Source organism: Stegodyphus dumicola, chromosome 12, assembly GCF_044657685.1.
Source record: "Stegodyphus dumicola isolate Sdum_Otavi_A_Nest chromosome 12, ASM4465768v1".
NCBI classification, from domain to species: domain Eukaryota; kingdom Metazoa; phylum Arthropoda; class Arachnida; order Araneae; family Eresidae; genus Stegodyphus; species Stegodyphus dumicola.
Genome location: NC_140779.1, coordinates 75,801,347 through 75,827,901, shown reverse-complemented (window position 1 = coordinate 75,827,901; position 26,555 = coordinate 75,801,347). Strand labels below are relative to the sequence as shown.

The 26,555-nt window shown below is 34.0% G+C and overlaps 1 protein-coding gene and 1 non-coding gene across 5 annotated transcripts in view; one reads left to right on the top strand and one right to left on the bottom strand.

Moving 5' to 3' along the window:
• The window catches only part of LOC118200925 (uncharacterized), a 42,447-nt gene extending 20,012 nt beyond the window's left edge, over positions 1 to 22,435 (top strand). For all 4 annotated transcript variants that reach the window (XM_035372916.2, XM_035372915.2, XM_085806596.1 and 1 more), the window contains one exon: positions 9,089 to 22,435. In XM_035372916.2, the coding sequence (XP_035228807.1) occupies positions 9,118 to 11,994 (2,877 nt within the window). In that variant the 5' untranslated portion in view covers positions 9,089 to 9,117 and the 3' untranslated portion in view covers positions 11,995 to 22,435. The remainder of the gene's footprint in view (positions 1 to 9,088) is intronic.
• On the bottom strand, positions 14,214 to 14,285 carry LOC146993695 (small nucleolar RNA SNORD36). The gene has a single exon (XR_015038290.1). It is a non-coding gene; the product is annotated as a small nucleolar RNA SNORD36 (small nucleolar RNA).
• Positions 22,436 to 26,555: the final 4,120 nt, after the last annotated feature.

Genomic DNA, 26,555 nt, shown 5'->3' with positions numbered 1-26,555 from the left:
TTTAGGACTGTGTACAGACCATCCCAAGGTGACTGTAATTTCGGACAGAGTCCCTTCCATCGAGTCGGATTCCACAACCACACCTTGTCTTCTTCGTGGAATTGATGTTCAGTAGCTCTTGTGTCATATTGGGTGTTCATCTTCTCCGTCGCCAAGCTGACTCGCTGTCATGCAAAATTGTGCATCACTTCAAACCGGGCCTGGAGATCTTGAATATATTCCTCAGGTGATGAAGGAGCATCCAGAGGGCGACCAAACAATAGATCACAACGCAGATGAAGGTCACGATCAAAGAGCATCTGTAATGGGGAAATAGGCAGTAGTCTCGTGAACAGCACTGCGGTAAGCCAGTAAAAACAGCGATAATTTCTTGTCCCAGTCCTGCTGGTTTCTGGAAACCACTAATGAGAAGTTATTAAGGATGGTTCGATTGAACCTTTCTACCATGCCGTTCGACTGGGGATGTAATGGCGTCGTTTGGGTTTTGTCAATGTCAAGTAATTTACATAGTTCCTTGATTACTGCCGAGGTAAAATTCTTCCCTGATTGGAATGCAACTGAAGAGGCACTCCGAACCTAGAAATCCAGTGCTGTATCATCACCTCAGCTATTGTAACAGCCTCTTGATCAGGAATAGGATACGCTTCAGGCCACTTGGTGAAGTAATCAATGACAATGAGTATGTATTTGTTGCCATCAGCAGTTCGTGGCAGAGGTCCCAAGATATCAAAGGCAATATGTTCAAAAGGCACCCCTATGTTGTAACGTTGCAGCTAACCTCGGCTGCATCTCTTCAGTTCTTTTCGACCTGCTCAGGCATCGCATGATCGGCACCACTTTTGCACATCATCCTTTACATTATTCCAGTAAAAGCGCTCACGAACTCTCTGCAAGGTTTTCATTATTCCAAAGTGACCTCCTGTAGGGCTGCTATGTAGTTCTTTAAGGACATCAGGAATGTGGGATCTTGGAAGTATCAGTTGCCATCGAAATGTCTTCCCATCATCCGATTCGAATTTCCGGTATAAGACGCCGTGTCAAATGTGAAGTGAATCCCAGTGTGCCCAGTATTGTTTTGTTGTAGGACTACAGATAGAAATGTCCTGCCAGGTAGGTTTTCTGTTTGATGACTTCATTAAATCAATTATGGGTTTAATCTCGCGTTCTTCCAGCTGGTCTTTCCTCACTTCATCATCACTCCACGGGTCTCGAACAACCGATGTTGGTGTTGTAATTTGTCTTGCGACCGGAGTCAGCAGCTCATATTTTGCTTCCACCCTGGAACAATATCGGCAGCTTTCTGGGCAAGGGCGTCTAGACAGGGCGTCGGCGTTCCCGTGTGATGATCCCTTATGATAACGGATAGTGATGTCATATTCTTGGAGTCTCTGTATCCACCTGGCTATTTGACCCTCAGGATTCTTGAAATTTAAAAGTCAGACCAATGAGGCATGGTCCGTGTGGAGGAATTTTCTGCTGTATAGATAGTGATGGAGATGCTCTACGGCTTTAACTATGGCGAGCAGCTCTTTCCTAGTGACACAGTAATTCCTCTGGTTTAGACAGGCACTTGCTCCAGTAAGCTATTACACGTTCCTGGCCGTCTATTTCTTGGGATAAAACAGCACTGACACTTGCATTGCTCGTGTCCTTGTCGAGAATAAATGGTCTGTCGAGCTGAGGATACGTCAGGATTGGAGCAGATGTTAAAGCTTCCTTTAAGTTGTCAAATGCATCTTTGCATTCTTTTGTCCACAAGAACCTTTGCTTGCTCTCTGTCAGCTTGTGAAGGGGTCTTGCGATGGAAGAAAAGTCCTTCACGAATCTCCTATAGTAGGTGCAAAGCCCTAGGAAGCTTCTCAGCTGATGGACATTTTTGGGACGTTTCCAGGATTTAACGGCTGACACCTTTTCAGGATTCGTGCACACACCTTCTGCAGAGATGACATGTCCCGAGTAAGTCACTTCCTTTCGGAACAATTTGCATTTAGCGGGACTCAGCTTAAGATTGGCTTCTTTCAGTTTCTGAAGCACCTTTTTAAGATTTTCTAGATGTTCTTCAAAACTCTCTCCGATGATGATGATGTCGTCCAGGTATATCAGACAGGCTTCATAGGAAAGACCTTTCAAAACAGTCTCCATGAGGCATTGGAATGTTGCCAGGGCATTGCATAGTCCAAACGGCATCACCTTGAATTGCCAAAGCCCTTGTCCCGTAGTAAATGCCGTCTTTTCTCGGTCATCAGGATGTATTTCTACCTGCCAATACCCACTCTTTAAATCAAGTGTTAAGAACCACTTGCTTCCAGAAAGAGTGTCTAATGTCGTCACTTCTAGGAAGAGGGTAACTTTCTTTCTTCGGAACCTCATTCAACCGGCGATAGTCGACGCAAAATCTTGTTGAGCCGTCTTTCTTTCTGATGAGAATGATGGGAGATGCTCATGGACTCGATGACATCGCCTTCTTCCATATCTTTTAACAGTGTTCGCACCTCTTCCTGTTTAGCAAACGGTAGACGTCTTGGATGTTGCTTGATGGGGGAATGATCACCAGTATCTATTCTATGTTGTGTTAAACTAGTTCGACCCATGTCAGAAGACGAGTGAAAGAAAACAACTTGAAGATCTTTAATGACGCGATCGGCAGCATTCCTCTCTTTATCGTTTAATTGCGCATTCTGCAGTAACTCCGATGTAATGCTCTCTCAGGACACGGATTCTGGGATGTTACTCTTTCTTTCAACACTGGTTACTGGAGTACATGTTGGAACCACTTCACCTTTCTTAATAACTCTCGCCTTCTCAGTTACATTGCAACTCTCACCGGGATAACCGTTCTGGATAGGTCGACGAGTGTTGAGGCTACTAGTACTCCTTTTGGGCTGTTACAGTTATTGGGATATTCTATGATGCCGTAGCGGAAATTTCTATTTTCGGCTATGGACCCAGGAAGTAAAAACTCGGTTCTTGCAGGTATTGTGATATCATCTTGAGCTATAATTTTGTGGATAGATTTCACTCCGTCATTAATTCCGAATAGGGCTATGTCCTCAGACGTAGAATGCAATTCGTTATTTTTAAAGTCTAAAGAAAAATTGTATTTCCTTAGAAAGTCCAATCCGAGTATGCAAGAATCAGTGATCTTTGCTACATATGCCGTGTGATGGTAAGCTGCACTTCCAAACGTGATGTTAACGTTTACTTTTCCATCGATGTTGATCTTCTCACCAGACACAGTCTGGAGGGTAACGCAGGGCAGCGTCCAGATAAGTTTGCTTCCCAGTTGTTGAGCCAAATCTTTTCGGATAATGGTAACGTTGGCTCCTGTATCTATCGTCATATTCTATTATGAAAACTCCATTACTGCTGCCTCTCACTGCAGAAATCTGAAGCGCTTTAAACTGGGGCTTTTCATTATCTGGCAACCTCTGCCCCGCGAGATGGCCACTAATTAGTTTCCCTGCTGTCTGATAGGAGCGGTCTTAGCATCCGTGCCCTGGGGTGTTCTGCAGTTTCGTCGTATGTGTCCTTCAGCATCGCAGTTCCAGCACTTTACCGTCGGTTTCTTGTCACCAATATTCCGTCTCAAGGCGTTCAGTTGTCTAGTTAAATCGTCTAGACGAGCAGTGACTTGATCCCCTGGCTCCTGGACTTGAACAGCTCTGACTGGAGGGCGGTCTTGATGAGTTGCTTGCTCGGCTGCCTCGAATTTCATGGCGTACATTAAAGCACTTTTCAAATCTTTAACATCCGCCATTCGCAGTGCTTTCTGTATTTCAGGGATTCGGTGGGCTTCTGTTGACGGGATTTTAATTGAAGCCTGCTGTACTCTTTTAAATATTTCTCGCCAAAGCGCAGCTCCAATGCGCCGGACAGAGCTTCAAAGTCAAGTCTTTTCGGGAAGCGTCTGCAGGATATCCGTTGCGTCTGCTCTCAGAGAAGCGGCGAGATGACAGGCCTTAGTTTGGGAATCCCATCCATTCGCATCCGTTACGATAGAAAATTGTGTCATATAAACCTGCCAGGAGGTCTTCCCATCATATGTCAATAGCTTCAGAGAGGGACGAGCAGGCATGGGTAGAAATTTGAAACTATCAGAATTGCTCCCTGCCTTCACTACGAACTTCTTTAAAGTTAAGACACAATAACACGCCGAATAAATACTAATTCAGAAGTCAAACAACAAAAAATAATTGTAAATATAACGCTGATTTTTGTTGTTTGACTTCTGAATTAGTACTTCTTTAAAGTATCGACTTCTTTCGCAATTGCTGAAACCCTGTCATCAATTTGTTGCTCTACCGCAGAAACTCTTTCTTGAATTTCTCCAACTTTGTCTTCAACTGTATCTATTCTTCCTTCCATAGCTTTGAACTTGTTTTCTATTATGCAAGTAATTTCTCTCTTCGATTCCTCTTGACCTACATTCATTTCCTCTTTAACAGATTTCATCTCTCTTCTAACAGATTCTTCCATCTTTTCATGACCAGATATTATCTCCTCTTTAACGGAATCTTTCATCTCCTCTTTAAATGATGCTTGGCCAGCTTCCATCTTTTCTTGGAATGCAGCAAAAGCAATAATTAGCTGCCTCAATTGTTCTTTCATCACTCTAGTAATTAGCATTCAAATCCCACTTCTGACACCAAAAAATGTTGCATGCGTATGGGTTCATTGCGAAATGAATGCACAAGTCCGATGAAAAATGAACAAAAATTTATTATTGTCACAACAAATATGCTTAAATTTCCTCAAATTATCGTGCAGTATTTCAATAACTCACAGTAGTTATCTTTTAACTACTCAAACGTTCAATAGAACGTAACTCAAAACAGCTGAAGAAAGCTAATCCGCGAATTCGCTACAATCAACAAGAGCAGTTTTCTAAACAATAACAAACTAAGTAACTACTACAAACTAAGAGGTTTTCCTCCTTTTATAAGATTTTAAAATCACGCACGAGAATTTTCTAGTACTTTCTCGAAATCAAAAAGACATATTTATTTATTTAATGTTAAATGCACGTGCTCTTGTATTTTTAATTTTCCGGCTTAGCTTTTTTCTTTTAATATTCGTCAGTGAACAAGAAAGGCTAGTGCACGTGCGCGGGACGCCTACCACAGCGCTGCGACGGCGCTAGAATGAAATGGTACTTAGTTTCCGAATACGCTGCGTGTTTTTTCTGTATGCTATAAAAACCATGAGAACAGTAGTCATTCAAAATTTTAGATGCATTTTTATTTAAAATTACACCCACATGTTTTATAAACTAATGAATTATAACCCTTATTATATTAATTAAGATTAACTGTATACATGGAGAAAAATATATTGTATCAAAGAAATAATTATACTGTAAGCAATTTTTACAGTTAGATTTATGCTGTTTTTCAAACTAAGGCATCCTTCTGAGTGGGAATTAATTTTTGGCTAATTTTAAAATTAGACATATTGTTGGAGACCGAAGAGCTTTAACATTTTAAAAACTATTTGAGTAAGTAAAAGTCCTCCCCCCCCCCTTTTTTTTTTTTTTTTTTTTGTAGAATTTTTTTAAATTTTGATGTGTAATTGAAATGGAAATGAAAAATGGTATGTAGTGTAAAGGATTATAGATCGATTTTGTACTCGTAAAGTATTTACATGAATAAGTAACATCTTCCTGCTAATTATACCTCTTTTCAAGTATGTCCTTACATAGTTCCATTCTGTGTAGTGAGGCATTATCTATCAAAATTGCAGTAAACATTGTTGACTTTTTCTTCAACTTGGGATGATTCAAAATTTCAGTGCCATATGGAGATAGTACACATTTATTAAAATAGTACATAATATGAAGATGACAAGCAAAAATCTATAAACATTTTATTTACACTGTAATTACTTATTTAAAGGCAGTGTTTCTATGATTAGTTTGACAAGAAATGTTCAGATTTTCATGCATTCCTTCTGACATTAGTATAGCTAGGATGCTACATTTATTAACAGAAAATGTAAAATATGCCTGGCATATTTCAGATACATCTAATATATCCTGCCAATATTTTCTGTATTAAGTCTTAGTTAAGCAACTGGAGTATTATTGCGTGCATACGGATTCGTTACTAAATGAAAGCACAAGTACGATGAAAAATGAACAAAAATTTATTATTATCACAACAAATATGCTTAAATTTCCTCAAATTATACAGTATTACAATATCTCACAGTAGTTATCTTTTAACTACTCAAACGTTCAATAGAACTTAAAACAGATGAAGAAAGCTAATCCGTGAATTCGCTACAATCAACAAGAGCAGTTTTCTAAACGACAACAAACTAAGTAACTACTACGAACTGAGAGGTTTTCCTCCTTTTATAAGATTTTAAAATCATGCGTGAGAATTTTCTAGTACTTTCTCGAAATTAAAAAGAGATATTATTAAATGTTTAATGCACGCGCTCTTGTATTTTCAATTTTCCGGCTTAGCTTTCTTTTAATATTCGTCACGTGCTGCACTGCTCGGGAAATAAAACCATTTAATATATAAATGAACTAACATTAGCTGTTTAAATACCAAATTCGTAACAGTATGATATATGAGCAGTTTTAAGATAATCACTGCATTAAAAAGTCTGAATGATTGAGATGGTCATGCCTTAGTCCACCATGACTAATACAGCAACCATTAAAGGTGTCCTGAAAATATTATTTGACTTCATGCTTGAAATATATCGAAGCTCAATTGTGCTGAAATTGTGTGTGGAAATAAAGGGAACAGTATCTGGCAAAACCTGTTGTAAGATTGTTTGATACATGGCATCTCTTCAGTCTATAGTTGCTTGAGAAAATAGCCTTCAACAGTAATAACCCAGATGTTGTTGATAAAATTATTATTGAAATATATGTACATGTAGCTTATCACACTTCCACATGTGCTTATTGTGAATATTCAGAACATCCCTTTCAGAAGAAAGCAAAATTATCTAAAAACAGTGGCATAGCTAGGGTGGAACAAAGGGGAACATCTGTCCCCAGGCGCAGCATCCAAGGGGTGCCAAATTGATGTGATGAAATTCCAGAATGAAATGTTTTCCATTCTTGGAACACAGAAAGAGGTGCCAAATTGATGTGATGAAATTGCAGAATGAAATGCTTTCCATTCTTGGAACACAGAAAGGAGTGCAAAATCTTCAGTTGTCCCCGGGCGCTGAAAACCCTAGCTACGCCTCTGTCTAAAAAGATTGCCATTACTGAGAACTTTGTGTGCAGCTTTTTGCTCTAGTAAAATCAGCATACTAATCTCTGGGCTGTATTGCCTGCATATGTTATAGATGAAAGGAATGTAGACCTTACAAATGGTAAATGGGATAGACGGACGATTGAGGAACACAGAGATTACATGAAGTCATTCAAGTATTTTTCGTTGGAATCTAATCCATTTCTTTCAAAATGCTTTATTCGATGTCAAGTGTCCACATTCCATCGTATACATAGTGAATTTAAACAAATTTAAATTCTTAACAAATACGTATAAAAGTAAAAAAGCAAATTTAAATTCTAAAAAAAGGAAAAAAGCCAAAATAATTAAAAATAATTTTAAAAATGTGCAAACATGTAAAAGATTTAATTCTCGAACTAATCTACAATATCATTTAAATTCAGAAGCATAAGCAAATCAAGTGCAAAATCTATCCATGAAAATAATCTACTAATTTAATAAATTAAAATTAAAATAAATATACATAGTGAAAATACCTATATTGTGCCCATTTGTTGATGAGCATAGCAAACATTGCATGACAGGTGCTTATTTGTTCAAGAATCTCAAGCTGTAGGCAAACTGCTGCTTGACCATTGCATTTAACTACCATACATTAGATGCATAGGAGTTTGCAGTATATGTAATACTGCATGTTACTTGTTCACAATCCACAGATCAACTGACACAGGCTGCCCTTCCACACTTTGATCTCATTACCAGTGTTCTCTAGCACCTCCATATGGCATTTGCGTCGCTATCTCGCTATGTAATTTTTATTTCTTTCCATATGCCTAAATTTCCCATCTGTTTTGCTTGCAGAATTATGGAATTCTGTATAATATTCTTCTATTGTGAACTCAGAGTTTGAAAACCCTTATTAAGGCCTAAGGGAACTGTTTTGAAAAGTAAAAATTAAGTAAGATTCTTGGCAGAATTCTTTGCGCATTATGAATTGGAAAGCTATCCTTCTCTGCAGAATTTTATGTGCATAACCCTTGGAGGGTTAATTGTATCACAGATGTATCCATTACATTTTGAAAGTTTAATCGGAGTGTATAGTGAATTCATAGCAAGTAGCTGCATCAGAAAGGTTTATAAAGAATCTCAACTAATCACAAACTAAATATTAAATTGTCCTAATATTATCCTTGAAATGTTAGTTAATTAAGTATGAGCATGAAATTAATTTTGGCCAATTAGGCAGAATGTTTAAAATTTTTCAATATATTCTATTTCCTCCTTAACTATTTGTTTCATATTTTGCTATAAAAATGCATTTACAAGTTAAACTGGTAACATTTTACCTCTTTAACCCACTGAGCTTTACAGATTTGGTCCTGAAACCATGAAGTACTCCAAAATCTCATGAATAAATGATATTTATGATTATAATTCTAAAATAACCCTCACACTTTGTACTATAACTTCTTTTCTTCTAATATACATCAAGCCTGAAATCAAATTCGTTTGGAACTGGCAGAATTCTTTGTCCATAATGAACTGGAAAGCCATCCTTCTGTGCAGAATTTTACATGCATAACCCCTGGAGGGTTAACAGTATTACAGATGTATCTGTTATATTTTGAAAGTTTAATCAGTGTGTAAAGTGAATTCATAGCAAGTAACTACATCAGGAAGGCTTACAAAGAATCTTAACTAATCACAAACTAAATATTAAATGATTCTAATATTATTAAAATCCTTGAAATGTTCAAGGATTCCAATAATTAGAATTATTATTATTAGAATCCATTATCCTTGAAATGTTAGTTAAGTATATGTGTTTGCTGTATGCATTATTGTTTTAATGTGTTTATGCACAATATTTACATTTATGATTTTTTTAGGGGTAATTTGATACTTGATAATTATTGAAATGAATCGAAGATTATCTGAAGAAGAATTATTTAAGAGACTGAAAAGTAATGATGTATCTATCATCTACTCTGCCCTTGCTAATATTGCAAATTATTACGGTAGAAATTGTGAAGCAATGAAAGTATTAGAAAAGTATTCTGCAATAGAAAACATTATATCATATCTTGAACATCCTAAATTGTCTAGTTTTTCTGTCAGCATTATTGCAGATGCTTGCCTCGAAAGTAGCCTAGTCCAGGAAATCATCAAAAATAATGCTGTAACAGTGTTGATTCGAATAATGAAAAGTACAGTGACTGACCAGATACGAAGCAGAGCTTGTCGAGCTTTAGGGAATATAGCATTGTCTGAATTGGGTTTCACTTCCATTCCTGGACAAGAAATTGTTCCTATCCTTGTCCGGTTTTTGACTGAAACAGTAGATGTAAATCATCAACAGATTGCTTTGAGAACACTAAGAATTTTGGGCAAAAGCTCTAAAAATCGAGTAATAATTGTACGTGCAAAAGCTTTAACTTCCATTGTCAGTTTATTACATTCTTCTCATAAAAAAGTGTTACTTTCTAGCATCAAAACTCTTTCAGAATTGTCAGCAAATTGCAATAAGGAATTAGGAAATCAGCTTATAAACCTAGAAGTGCATACGATTTTAGTAGAATTATATTCTCAGGCTGAATCTCCGGCACAGAAGTGTGCTTTAACGACTTTGAAAAATATGTCATACTGTCATGAAATTAAGAATATTTTAGTAAAAGCTGGTGTTCTGAATACATTTGTAGAAGCAGCAAATAATCTTCAGGACTTTGAAATAAGTAGCATTGCTATATTAGCACTTTGTAAGTTTTTAGATCGAGTTTTTGCATTTAATATTGAAGAAAAGAATGCTATATTAAAAGTACTAATAGATGTACTACAGCTGAATACCTACAAAACTATTCATGCACACATTATTTCAGCCTTATTTCCACTATCTTTTACTCCTGAAATGACCGAAGTGCTTCAGGATTATAAAATAGTTACAGTTTTAATACGTCTTTTGAAGTATTTCATTAATTTCAATAAATTTAAGCACGTTAATCCAGAACCTACAATTTGTGTTGATAATTGTAATTCTGTAATAAATTATGCTTCTAGTTTTTCTAATTTAAAAGAGGGATTTAAAAAATTACCTAGTTCATTTCCATCTGTCTTAGAAAATATCCCAAATCCTGAAGGAAATGCTGAATGTTCAAAAGAAAGTCATTTTAGAGTAGATAAAGGTCCAGTTGCAGGGAAATCTTTAAATAGAAAAAGTGAATCTAATGTAGTATCTTTGATAGATAATTCTGAATCTTTTGACAAAAGCAGAACTGAATACTCAGTTTTATCTGCATATGATGAATTTGCTAAATCTGAGCAAATTTCATCTCTAAAATTATCTGATTCCTTGGAGCAGTTAGGAAAACATAATATTGATGAAGAAAATTGCAAATTATCTATGTTAAATACTGAATGCAGTACGAGTTCTGATCATGAAAAAAAACGTAAAGCTGAGCATTTGAAAGAATCTACACATGAATTTTCAACACATGTTGCTAATGGTGAACACAAGAGAATTAAAACTTCAGAGAAAATTTCTGTACTTGAAGAAAAGGTGAAGATCTCTAAAACAGAGCATCTTCGAAAAGCAGATGTATCTGATCACCACATACTGAGATTTTTATTACAAATTGCTTCCCATAATGAAATAAGGGCTTGCTTAGATTTTACAAATAAAGCAAATTTTATAGTTCTTTTGGATTATATTTTTTTGATTCCTAATCCTGATTCTAAAGCATTAAAGTGTCTATCAAAAGTGGCAGAAAACGTGAATTGTTTTGAAAAACTAATCATAAATGGTTTTTTCATGGCAATAGAAGAAAATTTTAAGAAAATGCATGATTTTAAAATCTGCTACCATTGTTCCCAGGTAAATGCAATTTTTAACCATATCTATCTTTCTGCTAGCACTGTAGCTGAATCAAACTATGGAATTGGTATTTTACATAAACTTCTATCAAGTTCTGAAAAACAAAACCAGTTAAATGCTCTGCATATAATCTCAAGAGTTGTAAAAAATATGTCGTCTGGACTAAAATTATTAATTCTAGGGAATGGTTTATCATTATTGACTGAATTTTTAAATGATACTTCAAAATCTATTAAAATTGGAGCATTTCTGTGTTTGTGCGAATTATATAAAAAGGCAGAACCCATTAAAAGTCTAAAGGAAACTCATCAAATTATAAAAGGAAGTTTTTCCTCCATAACACATTCTGAGCCATGTTTTAAATGTGCCTATGAAAATGCATTGCAAGATGTTACATTTGCTCTTGATAGTGGTGAGAAAATATCTGCTTCTCGCAAAGATCTCTCTCAGAATTCTGAATATTTTGATGCTTTGTTAAATGGCCATTTTTTAGAACGGAGTGAAAATTTAATAATTCTACCAGATATATCTGTTAAAACCCTAACAATTATCTTACATTTTCTGCATGGTTGCCAAGTTCAGTACTGTCGGAATATTCAAATGATTTCCCTGGATGTCTTGCTGGAGTTGCTGTCTTCATGTGAAAGGTTATTGCTCACTGACATTAAGGCTTTTACTGAAAAACTGTTATTAGAGTATATGCATCCCAATACAATTTTTAATATCTATTCCCAAGCAAAATTGTATAATTCTTTTATATTAGTAGCGAAAGCTGTGGATTATGTTCTATCAATTCATACTTTTCAACAAAATAATTTGCTTAGGTATTTCGAAGAATTTATGAACTCTCCTTCATATTTCAGCTTTATTGATGACATAAAAAGGATGACTGAAAATAAATTTAAGGATTGGCTACTTTCCAGCTAAGAAGTTCCACTTGGCACTATAAGTAAATATTGATGTAAAATCTAAATCCACTAATGTGAGCTTTTGACACCAGAAAGAAACAAAGAGCTTTTGAAAGAGGAATGGGCAAACCTTCATGTTGGCATCTGCTCTTTGAATTATTTTGTGATATGATCTTTCATTACATCACTGTTTCAGCACTTGTGTAATATTAAAATGCAGTTTCATTTTATGGTCTTCTGTATAAAGTCTTTCAGTATAGACAACACCTTTATCATGAAAGACTGTTCACCATTCGAGAATTCCCAGATTGTGTAATCCATGCTAATTCTCCTTACAAAACAAAAGAAAGAAAGAAAGAAAGGAAAAAGGAGTCAAAGGCAAAATTACAGAATCAAAATGTTCCTTCTTCTCACTTACTTGCAATTTTGACATTGCATAGATATGTGTGAAGTAAAATGAACAGGTTACCACATTGACACTTTAGTGCTAAATTATGACTGGCACCTATTCAACCATAAAATACCAGAAAATCCTTTTTGGTAAAATCTATGAAAGAAAATATGATAATTGATAGTCTTTAAATGTACATGCTAAATAAGATTGTATGTTATCAATAACTTTTTTTATTAAGTTGAAAATTTTGTTTTTTTTTTTTTTTTGTTATAAAAGATATCAAGTAGTGTCTTTTCATGAATTCTGAATGTCTGTAAAATGATGTATTTATATAAATATACAGGAATTTTCCAAACTATTAGAAATGTATGCTTTATAAAGTTAACTCTTTGCAATCAAATGTCTATTTTTTAGCCACCAAAGCTTTATTGTTCCAGTCATAGGTCTGCTCCCAGCCAACCAAAGTTAGAGTACTTTTCCAGTTGTAAGTCTGCTTTGAGCCACCATAGCAAAGAACCATACTGATCTTATATTAAGCCACAAGCTTCATAATCTTGCATATTATGTATTACTCTTTGTTCAATTAATTCCAACCACCATGATATCAATGTATAAACTTCAATATGACCACAAAGCATTAAATTTGTTTCTGCTGATTGCATGATAGCCATGAAAGTAGTAGTAACTTTTTTATGTGGTTATTTTAGATATATTCTCTGTTGTATGAAGTATCTAATGAGGCTTGTAAATTTTTATTCATTGTGACAAAAAATGAGCTATTTGACAAGGTTCCAAAGAAGTGAAATTATTAGCTCCTGGCTCGTTGGTGCATCTTTAACCTCAGTCGTAAAATTTGGAAGATATCGAGAAGTACTGTATTGATCGAATGTTAGCATACATATTTTTAGAAAACTTTGTCCGTGATGCAGAATTTTGGTTGGAAAGTAAAATTTATTGACAGAGCCAGAAGCCGATTGTTACATCAGAAAGGAAAACTATTTGGAAATAAAGGTCTATTATGCTAAATATGCATCAACAGAACTCATATATAATATAAATTTTGGCATATACAATACAAAGGGAATCATATAAGCAGAATGTTGAAGACAAAACTATTAATTCAAAAACTCCTATTTTATAAATAAATGCTAAAAAGAAGTAACTGTTAGATACGACAGTAAATGTTCACCATTTTGTCCAGTCATAAACGCATTTCTACCTAAATAATCTCTGTAAAATTTTAAACGCAACCAAACAAGTTTATTTTACCAAAATATAATGTCTTACAACTGTTTCCACTTAAAGCAAAACTAAAGGGAAAATAATACTACACTGGTTGAATGTATATGAACAATGCTACACTCAACATACTCCTACCTTTTGATAACAGGATTTATATCAAAACAAATATTTAATTAAACTAAAATATAACCTAAAAGTTCATTTTGAAGTTCACTTAAAAGTCTATTTTAAAGTTCATTGAAGCTAGAAGGCACTTTTATAGCACGACCCCCTTCATAATCTAATATATAGCACTCATCCAAATAGTCGTCGAAAGTTTTGCTATCTGGATCAAAAACTAGAAATTACTTTATCAAATGAGGATTTCTTTCTAACCTTTAACCATCCTGTGTGAGTTGACTCGATCATTTCTTTCTGAAACTGTGATTTAGAATAACTTTTGGAATTTGTAATCTCAACACCTGATGTTTCAGAAGCACTTTTTTCAAGCTATTCTTTAATGCACTCATCGCTTTTACTTGGTCCAATCCAATGGTCCCAATCTTCATTATTGAGTTCCTTATCATATGGAAATTTTGCACATTCTTCTTCTTGAATAGCAAAATAATCATCATTAAAAAGCTCTTTCGTTTTCTGGTCATGGTTTTCAGAATCACTTTCAATATCATCTTCATTAAGGTTGAATTCATCTTGGCCAGGCACTTCTTTTATCTTTAAAATTTTTTCTTCAAGTTCTTTTCTGTTTAAACCTTTCAAACGTTTTAGTTCTTCTCTTTTCTGCTCTTTTTTCCCTTTTGTTTCTTTCAGCGTATTCGTCACACTTCTTCTTTCTTTTATTATCAACACATCTTAGAGAATCTTCAATCATCTTTGGATATCGTTTAATGAATTTTGAATCCGACTCCTCAAATTGGAAAATATACTTATGTTCAAACAATTCTTGCTTTTTCATATCTTTTTCTTCATCACTTAGCACTGCAATATCTGTTTCTTCATACCTCGGAATCTCATCATTTTTATATTTGCTTTTACACTTATCTAAAGTAAAATCTCTTAAAAATTTCTTATTCTCATCCAAGTTTGGATCATTTCTAAATTTATTCAAAAAGGACATTTCTTTCTTAACATCTTTTGGTACTTCTTTATCTTGACCTTTTAAATATTTTAAATAATCAGCCTCTTCATCTTCTCTTAAATTTGCCATAAAATGATCGTTAACGACCTTATCAATTTCACTTCTAGATTTCAATTGAATGGGATCTGTAATGCCAATGGATGCTAATTCACCGAGGTTTCTGATATCTTCATTGTGAATTAAGAGGGAGGTAACTACAGCAGCAATAGAATTTTTACCTTCAGTTGTTGGCGATATACCCGTCAAAACCCATCTGAGCAGTGTTTTCATGGCAAAAATACCTGAACTTAATTTCTGTATTTTTCCTGTATAAATATTTCCTGCAAAGTCAAAAGATCAATCTGCAGGTTGACACAGTCAACTTCTGTGATATGAATTCGCTTTCCAGCTTATTCTGATGTACAAGGTCTTTTCTGTAGACTAGGTATAGATCCACAAATTATAGGCTGATCTAAAACAGGAATCTTGCAACTATAACCAGTATGCAGATTCTCAACATTTATGATTCATATCAGGTGTCCTTCCTCCAAACACAATGTGTGTTAATTTTTTATGAGCTTCTAATCATATTCCTAAGGATTCTACTGTTGATTTTAAAACATAGGAATATTCAGATCCAGTATCGATCAAAGCTCAAAGATGAAGTTTCTTTCCTTCATGTTGAATAGCAACCACCTAAAGTTTGAAGCAAAACTTTTCCTGAAGTGCATGTTGAAGAAAGAGTGCTAATTTCAAAATTTCCTTGATTGCACTCGACAGGAATTTTTGATTTCTGCTTAAATTCTGGACAACAAACAGTGTAATGCTTCCTACCACAAAACATGCATATAACTTTGCTTTTACAATTTTTTGCTCGATGGTTTGTTTTCAGACATGTAAAGCAACATTTTTTCTCTTTCATAATTTTCAATTTTTCATCATGACTTGAATTTTAGGCTTTTTATTAATCTTTGCTTTGATGAGATTTGTCGCAGAATATACAATTTATTACATTATTGTTATTTATTTCATTTGTTCCCGAAAACAAGTTGCTTGCAGTAGGTGTAGTAATATTTTTTCTATCCTTATGAATTTTTCTGTAGGAATCATTTTGCTTCATACCTGACTTTCCTAGAGTTATTCTTTCTTATCTTTCGACCTCAGCCATTAGAAAATTTAAAAGCTGGGTCAGTCTTGCACTGTATGATTTCTCTTCATGTACTGAATTTCTCAACCAAACTCTCAACATCTCTTCTGGAATACATGACTCCTCCTTAACAAGTGGGAGGAGCATTGCAGAATATTTGTCTGAGGTCATCCCAATGGATTGTAATGATCTGAGGTAGGATTCAAGTGTATCATAAAATTGAGTAATACTAAGTCTTGATTTCGTAACATTTTTAACAACTAAAGTTAATAGGGTACTTTTCCATTTCGCCGGCACAAATCTCATCAAGCAGACTTTGTTGGCGACAACACACAGTATACACATAAAAAAATTTTAGCAAATGTTAGTGTTAAGAAATTTTTACTTTGAAGGCATAAACATTTTAAAATCGTTTAAAATTTTGTAAAAAGACAATAAATTTGTAAAAAGACATTAATTTAAGAATTTATTATGCTTTTAAGGGTCAACATACTGATTCGCCATTTCATATCACATGACACCAAGTTATCTCATTTCTAGTAAACTACGCTACAAAAATGTAGTTGTTTCAGTGATTATCTACAATAATTTGAAGTTAAATCTTAATTTGGAATACATGTTCAAATGCAAGAATTATTTCAATTCGTATGAGTAGCTTATTCAGAAATTATGTAAAATTGCAGTGCATTCTCATTAGAATTGATGAATTTAACCCTTGGCTTTGCCTTTCCTATATTTTAGCCTTCATGTGAGCGATCTGATTGCATCTAATTGACTTAATTATTGAGAATGGCCTTAGGGCATAAAATTGAACTATCTGGTAAAAATTCTATGTAATTGTATGTCAGTATTGAGAGAAACAATCAATCTGATAAGAAATGGCTGTGTCTTGTTTTGAAAATGAGGCGTGAAAGGTCACCAGAGAGGATATTCCGTTTGGCATCGGTTGTACCATTTTGGGCGACTTTATCTCTTGTGCCGGCAAAATGAAAAAATACCCCTTAAGGGTTCACAGTTAAAAGTCGTTGATGCGGCCTCGTTTGGATTTCGGAGATTCCGGATTATAGATCATCAGTTTAAATCTGGTAAGATGGCATGCAGAAATTATAAAATTAAAAATATGAAACCGTAATTTGTGAAATAAAGAACAATTATGATATAAAGAGTATCAAAATTTACAAAAGGAAAAAGCTTAATATTTATTTGCTTACTTTATTAAACATTTCTTTCAATGTAAGTTGTTTAAGTTGCTTCATTTCATGTGATAATACTTCCTCTTTAATTCTATAAACAGACATAATTTCTTGTTCAGTTACAAAGTTCCGCTGTTCAAGTCCTATAATTGCTGTATCGAGAATACCGACTAATTTGTCAATCGAAATTCTTTCGTTTTCGAAGTTTCTTCGCTATCGGAAGCAAATTATAATGACAAGGAATTTGATTTAAATCATATGAAAGACGGAGTACATCGAGATGAAATACTACATTTAGTAAGGAATTATAAGCCAAATAAAATAAAAACATCTGCCCTGAAGATAAGGATAGTGCTGACAGATCAACTTCCAGTTCATTGAGTGCCGCGACGTCCCCCCCCCACACACACACGCAGAGCAGCGTGAAATTGATAAACAGATTTCATAATGGTTAGATAAACAAATTCATTATCCTTTATTCGTTTTTTGCAGCAATTCCACTTTTTGTTTAATGGACTTCGAAACATACTTTCGCTTTGTAGATCTTTTATATATTAGTAAATATATATCGGAAATTCTATTTGACATAATCGAAAGTTCAAGCTTACTTTTATAAAATTGCTCTAACAGTCTGCAAAAAATAATAAGCTGGATCCAATTCGAAGATTAAGGAACAACTGTCCGTTATACATTAAACGCGCATTCGTAAACATATTTTGCGCATGTGCACACGCATATTCTCAGGCGTAAAGGTCTCACGCGCATGTGTCAACGCGACGCATGTGCAGAAAGTTTGTAGCTTTGAGGTCCGGATTATAGATCATTCCGGATTATGGGTGTCCGAATTAACGACTTTTGACTGTATTCCACTAAAAATTTCTCAAAGCCAAATCTTGGTTTGAGGCTTTCAATTGCTTTTGTATAATTTTATGCCGTGGGTAGATAACTATCGACGATCTTGTACCTGGCAACGTACATTGTATTAAATATTGGAATTTGTCTTCCAACTCCGTTTCTTTATGATCGTAAATTCATTTAAACTGTTTCCAGAAACACAACCATTCTTTAACTTCACCGCTAAATGTCATTAGTTCAAGTTTGGGAAGTTTTATTTTTGATTTCACATTACTTAATATATTCCTATTTGGTTGTGATTTACTTTCTGTAAAAGAATTGATGCAAATTAAAGCTTTATCAAACTTGACTCTATATTCTTCTAGAGATTCAAATTCGCCAGAATAACTGTTACCATTATCATGAGCACTTAAGGCAAGCTCTAAATTCATTAGCAAGAGTCATTAAATCAGCACTAATGCATTCTATAATAGCTAATTTAATCATAACATCACTTATTTCTAAACAGAGACACTAAACTATTGTATGTTTTAGTAAACGATGTTCGTAACGGAGATCGCTTCTTAACAAGATGCTCCATTTCAAGCCAAAACCAAAAATTCAATTAAGTGTTTAGATAAAGTAGTCACCTCTTATATTTTAATCACGTACTGAGGGTCACCAAATGCTATACAACAGTAAACGTTGACCATTTTGTCCATTCATTTCTACCTCAATAATCTCTGTAAACATTTAAACACAACCAAACAAGTTTATTTTACCAAAATATAACGTTTTACAAATGTTTCCACTCAAAGCAAAACTAAAGGAAAAATAATACTAGGCTGGTTGAATGTATATGAACAATGCTATGCTCAACAGTAACAATGGTGGCAGGAACATAAAATATGAAATGACAAGAGATCAAGAGAAACAAGTATATTTTTTAAATGAATCAGCTTTTATGCTTTTTAATACCTCAATTTATACATTGAGATTGAGTTTATGCATTGAAAGTGCCAGCAGAAGCTTATGATCCAGCCTGTTTGTTGCGTACTATAAAATTTGATTGCTCTGATATATTTAAGGCATTCATATCAAGGCATCATAAATCCAGTTATTGCCATGTAAGGAAGAATAAATGTCATTGAATGCGGACCCATACTAACCAACCATGTCAATTCAGTAGTGCAGACACTGCTTCCAATGGATACTTGCATCTGTCAATATAATTCTTCCATTCATGAAATCAGATTGTTCAGTAGTGGTTTGAAAAACATTAAGTTACATATATTCATATTACAATCATCGGACTTTAATCTCATTGAACCATCATAGGTTTTTCTGGAAAATAGAGTGAGGCCCAGTTTTGCTCTCCCAGCACCTCTATAAGAGTTGGAGAAATATTTTTTTTTTTAATTGGCATAAAATACCTATTGTCACCATTCACAACTTGTGTGCTTTCATTCCAAAAAACAGCAGTTTTAAATGCTAAAGTTTCTCTTACACGGTACTAGATGCATGATTCTTTAAATTTTATGTGTTTGCATTATTTTGGATAACCCCTGTATATTTATATATTTTAATTGTTAACAAAAATTAAAAAGTTAAATATTCTGCATATATCTAACTATACATTTCAGTTTTTTGCAGATATTTCCAAAATTTTATTTACTTAAGTAATAAAATTTGCATGAATATATCTGCTTCTGTATAAACAGCATGCAATCAAAAACAATCCTTGAAATGAAATGCAGTAGAATTCTGATAATTCGTACACTTCAAATTTCAGAGATTTGGTGTCATTCTGAGTTTCCTTCACATTTTTTGGTTTTCAATTTTTATATTACATCTGGTTAATTTATATAAATTGAGTTATTCAGTAATGATTTGTGAAAAGACGAATAAAGTGAGAGAACATACGTTAGTCATCAGAATATATCCTTGAATAATATTCTCATGCACCAGGATGTTTTCAGATGGCTGTAGCAAACTGTTGTTTAAAAGTACTGAAAGCTGTTTCATGGATAACTTCTTGGCAGATCCTTGTTGCTGACAAATCGCCAACCATAAGGATTCTCTCATTTTATAGAAAAGTGACAAAATCCCTGATACTTTATCTCATTTTGTGTTCTGCACGTCTGTAAACCTGCTGGATACCCACTGAGTACTAATTTAATATATTTTCAAATCTTCATGCATTATCATACGTAGAATTCCTGCCATAACCCTTTGCATATTGAAAGTAATTCTTCGATTTGTCAGAGTCAGAGTGGACCTTTATTGTAGTTTGGTTACTGTATACATCACTACAGATCTGCTGCTGCTCATTCCTATGTTGAAGTTCAAGACTTCACACAGGAGCTTTCTTACAACATAACAGCCATTAGTCACTCGAAAATTTGTGTTCTTAACTGTCTCTCTTTTTACAGAAATCATACAGTCGTTCTGTATCATCCTCCATTGGATCCCATGCACATTCGTCTGCAATCCTGTGTGCACCACACTTTATGCAACGGATCACTGCTCCTGTCATACTGGGATTAGGCAAGCAATCTGATGGCAGTGTTGAGCTCACACCAACATCTGAAACTAACATCATTCAACATGCATATGTTTGTTAAGTTGGTATTGCAGCATAAGTCCAAATCATTATCAAATGTGCTAATGAATAAGTAACTAATAATCACTCATAGCATTAAATTTATTTAATCAAAATTTACTTAATGCAAAACCATTGTATTTTTTTATAATTAAATGCACAGAAAATATCAGTAAAGGGGAAGTTGTAGCGGCAATAAAATCAGAAACTTTTTGAGGAAGTTAAGATCTCTTTTTGTAAAACATGATGATGAATTTTATATTTCATAAAAGGAAAGGAAAAGGAAAAAAAAAAGTAATACCAGTGTAATTGTTTTCAAAATAATGTTTTCACTTTTAAATGACAGAAACAAATTTACATTAATAAATAAAAACACCACCAATAAGGTTTATAAATTGAATCCCTACACCAATTGTGCCATTGTGTTCTGCGTATGTGCAGTTGGATTAACGATACTACAAAAAGTGTTAGAAATAAAATTTTGGATATAAATCCAGAATTTAATAATAAAAGAAATAATAATAAATAATAAAATTAAAAGATATAATATATATAAAACACAAACAAATTAGGCTATTATGTTTGGATCTTCAATAAGAACACTGTAAATGTAAATTCATTGCAAAAAAAATTTTTTTTCAAAAGAAAGTTCATCACTTATTGTTATCCCAAAGCGCGTTAGCCCAGAAGGGCTATTAACTTCCTTTTGGCATTTTGTGGCGTTTCACTATAAACGGAGTTTCACTTTTCAAATCTTGTATTATATTAAAAGAAATTAAATAATGAAGAATCTGCATAAATGTATGTATGTTTCTCGCACTGTGATAAAACAACGTACCTAAAGCTATCAAATTTTGAATAATGTACATTTCCTGCCATATATGGGCATCTGGAAGCCCAAATTTGAATCCAGAATTTGTTATTTTATTTGTGATTATTATCTATTTCATATTTTGTAAGTATAAGTTTGTATTATTATCTATTTTCATTTTTGGAATTTCTGATTATTATTTATATCATATTTTATAAAACGTTAACGAATTTTTGATTAACAAACAACGATTTAAAACACTGCACGGGGGGAAAAAAATTATCTCCAGTGCCCGTCGTGTATCCAAAATGTTAAAGATATGCTCATTTTAAAATTATTTTGCAATATTGCTGTTGAATTGAATTTTATGGTTTAAGTGCGAAGAACATGATATTTAAAAAATAAAGGTAACACACAAAATGGTGAAAATACGCCCATTTGGGCATAAAAAAAAATCTAAAAGCTTTCAGATTTTTAGTCCAAAGGGGCAGTTTGCCCAGAAGGACTAGTAATTTCGTTTTGGCATTTTGTGTTGATACACTATAAATGTCAGTTCACTTTTCAAATTTTTCATTTACTTATTTTATTTTTTTTAATATTGACTCATTTTTTTAGCCCAAAGGAGCGTTATCTGAGAAGGGTACTTCACGTTGGTTCACTATAAAACGGCGTTTCACTTTTCAAATTGTTGCCACCAAATATTAGAGCCCTTCATTATATTTAAAGAAATTAAATAATGACGAATCGGTATGAATATTTGTATATTTCATGGAGTATGAAAAAGCAGCGGCACCTAAAGACATCAAATTTTGAATAACGTAGTTTTCCACCCAAATATGGGTGCCTGGAAGGCCAAATTTGGAATTTGTTTAATTATCTATTTTGTAAAACATTGACAAAATTTTGATTAACAAACTCAACGATTTCAAAGTGAGCAATCGTGCAAGTCTGTGTATCGGAAATTCTAAAGATGTGCTCTTTTTATTTAAATTATTTTGTAATATTGCTGTTGAATTAAATTTTATGGTTCAAGTGCAAAAAACATAATGTGTAATAATCACACACAAAACGTTAAAAAAAAAAAAAAAAAAAAAAAAAAAAAAAAAAAAAAAACCTCTTTGGGCGTAATATAAGATAATGAAAGCTTCCTGAATTTTTTTTTTTTTTTTTTTTTTTTTTTTTTCTGAAATTGAAAAATTGAAAATGTAAGGAGGCATAGTTAAAACATGGCACAAAAGTGATCGTACACTGAAATATTTTCGTAAAGTTTCTTAAATAAAATTATCGTCTACCACTTCTATTATTATTATTGCATTTCGGTGACGTTTAAAAAATTGTTTCGCTTTATTCTTTGCTATTTTAAAGGGGTCATAGTTATAAGGAAACGACGACTAGCATTCAAAAGTTGCTCATTTTTCACCATAAAGGTGGAAAATCAATTCGGGATATCATCGCTAAATTCATCCCTATGGTATTCATCACTATGGTGCAATATGTGATAAAAAGCTTTAAAGAAGAAAATCTGATTGAAAATAAAGCAAGAAGAGGTTGTCCAGCAAAGTTTACTCAGCGTGATCAGAGATGTAGTTGGAAAATTTTTGAAAACTCCACCTTTGAGTGAGGGCCCACCAGCGGTCGAGAGGTAAAGTCACTGAACACTGGTAGTCGGTCCGAGGTTCGAATCCCGTGAACGGGCTGGCTGCATGGGTGTTTTTGTGGTTTTCCCCATGTGTAACGTGTATACGAGCCGGTTTCCCTTAGAAAGTCCTCCACGAAGGCATCTCTCCCCTTAGGCAGATAGTCCTAGTGTGCTTTGCCATAACTAAATAAACCAAACCAAACCACCTTTGAGTGCTGTAAAGATTTCTGCAGAATTTACTGAAAATTTTTCTACTTCAGTTTCACCTGAAACTTCAACGAGTACTCATTGTCAGATAAGCTGGATTACATTGGCGCTTTGCTTGAAGAAAAATTTTTCATTGTTGCGAAAAATACAAAGCTTAGGATTTCCTTCGCAAAATCAATGGTAAATAAATTCAAAGCATATTGAAACCATGTCTTATTTGCAGATGAAAGCAAATTTAACATTTTTGGTTTCTTTGGGCATATAATTGTCTGGAGAAGAAAAAAAATGAGGAACTTAATCACAAAACCTTGGTTGGAACAGTAAAGCATGGCAGTGTTCTTGTTTGGGGGTGCATGTCAGCATCAGAATTAGGTAATTTAGTAATTATTGATGGCGTAATGAACCATGCACTTTATTTGAATATTTTAAAAGATCACTTAAAATTATATGCCCAAAATTTGGATATTGGAAACAACTTCCATTATCCAAACAACAGGTGGAAAGTGGAACATTTGTGAAGGGAGATGGGTGATTATTTCCAATTTGTTTATTAGATGAAATAATAACACTTCAGAAGAGATAACTATATGTAGAATAAGTATATGAAAAATAGGTCGTCCAAACAGTATAGTGGTCCCTGGTTTGAATTCCGGAGAAGACATGGATATAACCGTCCTTCCCTTTATGTGACGCAACGGTGGCCACGTATTAGGTGCCTCCACTATAAAAATGGTCTCCCCCTTCTGCCAGTGCTGAATAGGTTAGTGACCACCACTGAATTAAAAAAACTACATAAAAATACTTTAACCATGTTTCAGTTGAACATGATTGCAATTCTATTTTTTTATCAGACCCTATATTCTGTTTGATTGCGTTTTATTTATTTAAATGAAGCATAAATGCCTGAAAAGTTTTGAGGCTTTCAAACACAGTTTCAGATAAAAAGGAGGGCTGGCAAATTTCGGTCAAAAGACTTAAAACCAGCATGGTAGCAACTATGCCATTTTCCATAAAAGTAGCATAAACTCATGGTTTTTAATTTTTAACCGTTACCAGACTCAGGTAATTTTCAGCAAAATTTTTCTTATTAAATTTAGGGATCTGTCTTAATCTATTTATTTTTGTAGTACTTTTTATTAAGATTTAGTGAGTGTTCTGTCCATAAATATTTGTATTTAATTTTGTCTTGCATCAGTAAATACCTTTTGGTTTTTTCTGGCAGGGCTCACAAAGGTGGTTGTTACAGTTCAATATCATTATGTGTAATTTTTTTGTAATTGGTTAAAAGTTCTTTCTACGTTCTGTCACGTTGTTCCTGTGCAGTACTCAAACGGGTTTTCATAAAATATGGATTTTTAGGAGGCTGTATACTTTTCTCTTTACAATATCATGATAGGTCTTGAAGGAGGAGATAATCTTTAAACTGTTCCAGAAATTTTCCTATGACTAATTTCGCTTTGAAGATGTTTATATTTTACAGGTGCCTTTTGAACTTCTGTCTTTTCTCTCATCTCTTGTCCCTTCTTTAATGTTGATATTTTGATGTAAGCTTTCGGACTGTTTTCTGTACTGTACCCTTTTTTAATGTACTTTGGGATTTTTGAATAGGTATTTTAAGTAAGCTACTTTGAAATTTTTGGAGATCTCCCGAATATCCTCATTAGTATCCACTTCAGAGTTTTTTATAAATAAATGTGAAATCGTCTTTTTAGGTCAATCTGTATTTACGATTTTCATTCTCAGAGCCTTATTTCCCTCCTTCATTTTGGCATGAATATTAAAGTTAATCGCTTGGTGGCCACGCCCCAGTTGCCAATGTGAATGTAATGCATTTCTTAGGATGGTGAGATCTATTCATGAGTTCCCTTGAGCCCCAATAAAAGTGGGGGACCTATCTCAGTCATTTAGAACTGTCGAGAGCGTGGAAGCGAGAAAATCTCCTATACGGTGTCCTGACATCTATAGGCCCACTGCCTCAAAAATTATTTTTAGAATTGAAATCAACACATATAACAGTTGGTGGCTGATCGTTATTGTGCAGTAATTCTTCGATTTTTGAAAGAAGAGGATCGAGATCGTCGTGGAGTGAGCAATGTATTGACATTATGAGGAGGAGACTTTCCCCATCTATTTTAAGGCTCTTATTTCTTCTGTAGCACAAAGTTCGAGAACTGGGAGTCTGACGGTGATTATTATGGCACTTTTAGCTAGATGACATTTTTTTTTTTTTCCATTGGCAGTCACTTAGCTGACTTATGCTTGGCCAGTACTAAGGCCGGAAGTAGTGGTCACTTTATAGTGGAAGCACCTAATAGGTATGCCATCGTTACCTCCCATGAATGGACAGAGAATTACAGCCATTTTCCGGAATTTGAACCCGGGTCCGTCGGTATTACAGTAGGCTTCCCTATCCACTTTACCAGATGTGTGGCAGATGCATCTTGTAATACAGTCTCTAATTAGCGGAAAACTGCAGATCTTGTTCTTGATTAGAAACGGTTCCTGTATACATGCTATATTGAAATCATTTCTTAATTGTAAACTTACACTCCTCGGGTGTTGAAGCTTAACTCATTTACGATGGACATCTCTGTTACCGAAGCTTTGTCTTGGGACAGCACATTAACCGGATGCATCATATTGTGACGACAGGCAATTCGTGCTCATAAGCCTAACTTTGAAAAACAATTTGTATAAATTAAATTTTTCATCCAATTGTTCCAAATTTTGGTACATTATGAGAAGAATATTTAGGTAGTTGTCAGAATTAATTTTACAGCTTTATTATTAATTTTCCTTAAAATTTTTATAAAATATTCATTCTAGAATAATATAATTTTCCTTATTCCCACAAATAAATATATATGGAAAATATCCAAACAATCGCAGATTTTATTTAACACAACACACAATTAAAATTAAAAACTGTCTTTCATAAAAATTCAATGACCAAACAATGAAAAGTAAGCAATATTTCAAAATGAAGTATATGATATTCTTTGAAACATGGGTGTATGCAAAGTCCAACATTGCATATGTCACAGGAATATAATATCTGCTGCTATGTTACTCAGCAAATTTGACTCTTTTAGCATTTGCATATGTTTTACAGATAGTGCTTTCGTTTTGCCATTTAAAAAAAAAAACTCTTTCACTAAACGATACAAAATATTCGTCTAAATGCCGGAAAACTCATTCATACCTGTTCCAGTGGAGCTGTTTTGGAGAGGACAACTGAGACTTTCAGACTGACATCTGATGATCCAACTCCTTAGCATTCACGTTATGGCAGACTTATAAAACCAACGAAAGTGACTATTTGTTTGAGCTTTACCAATAAAAACATCAATAAGCTGTTTTAAACTGAAGCAGGATGTGTCAAAAATGGCCTCCAAAG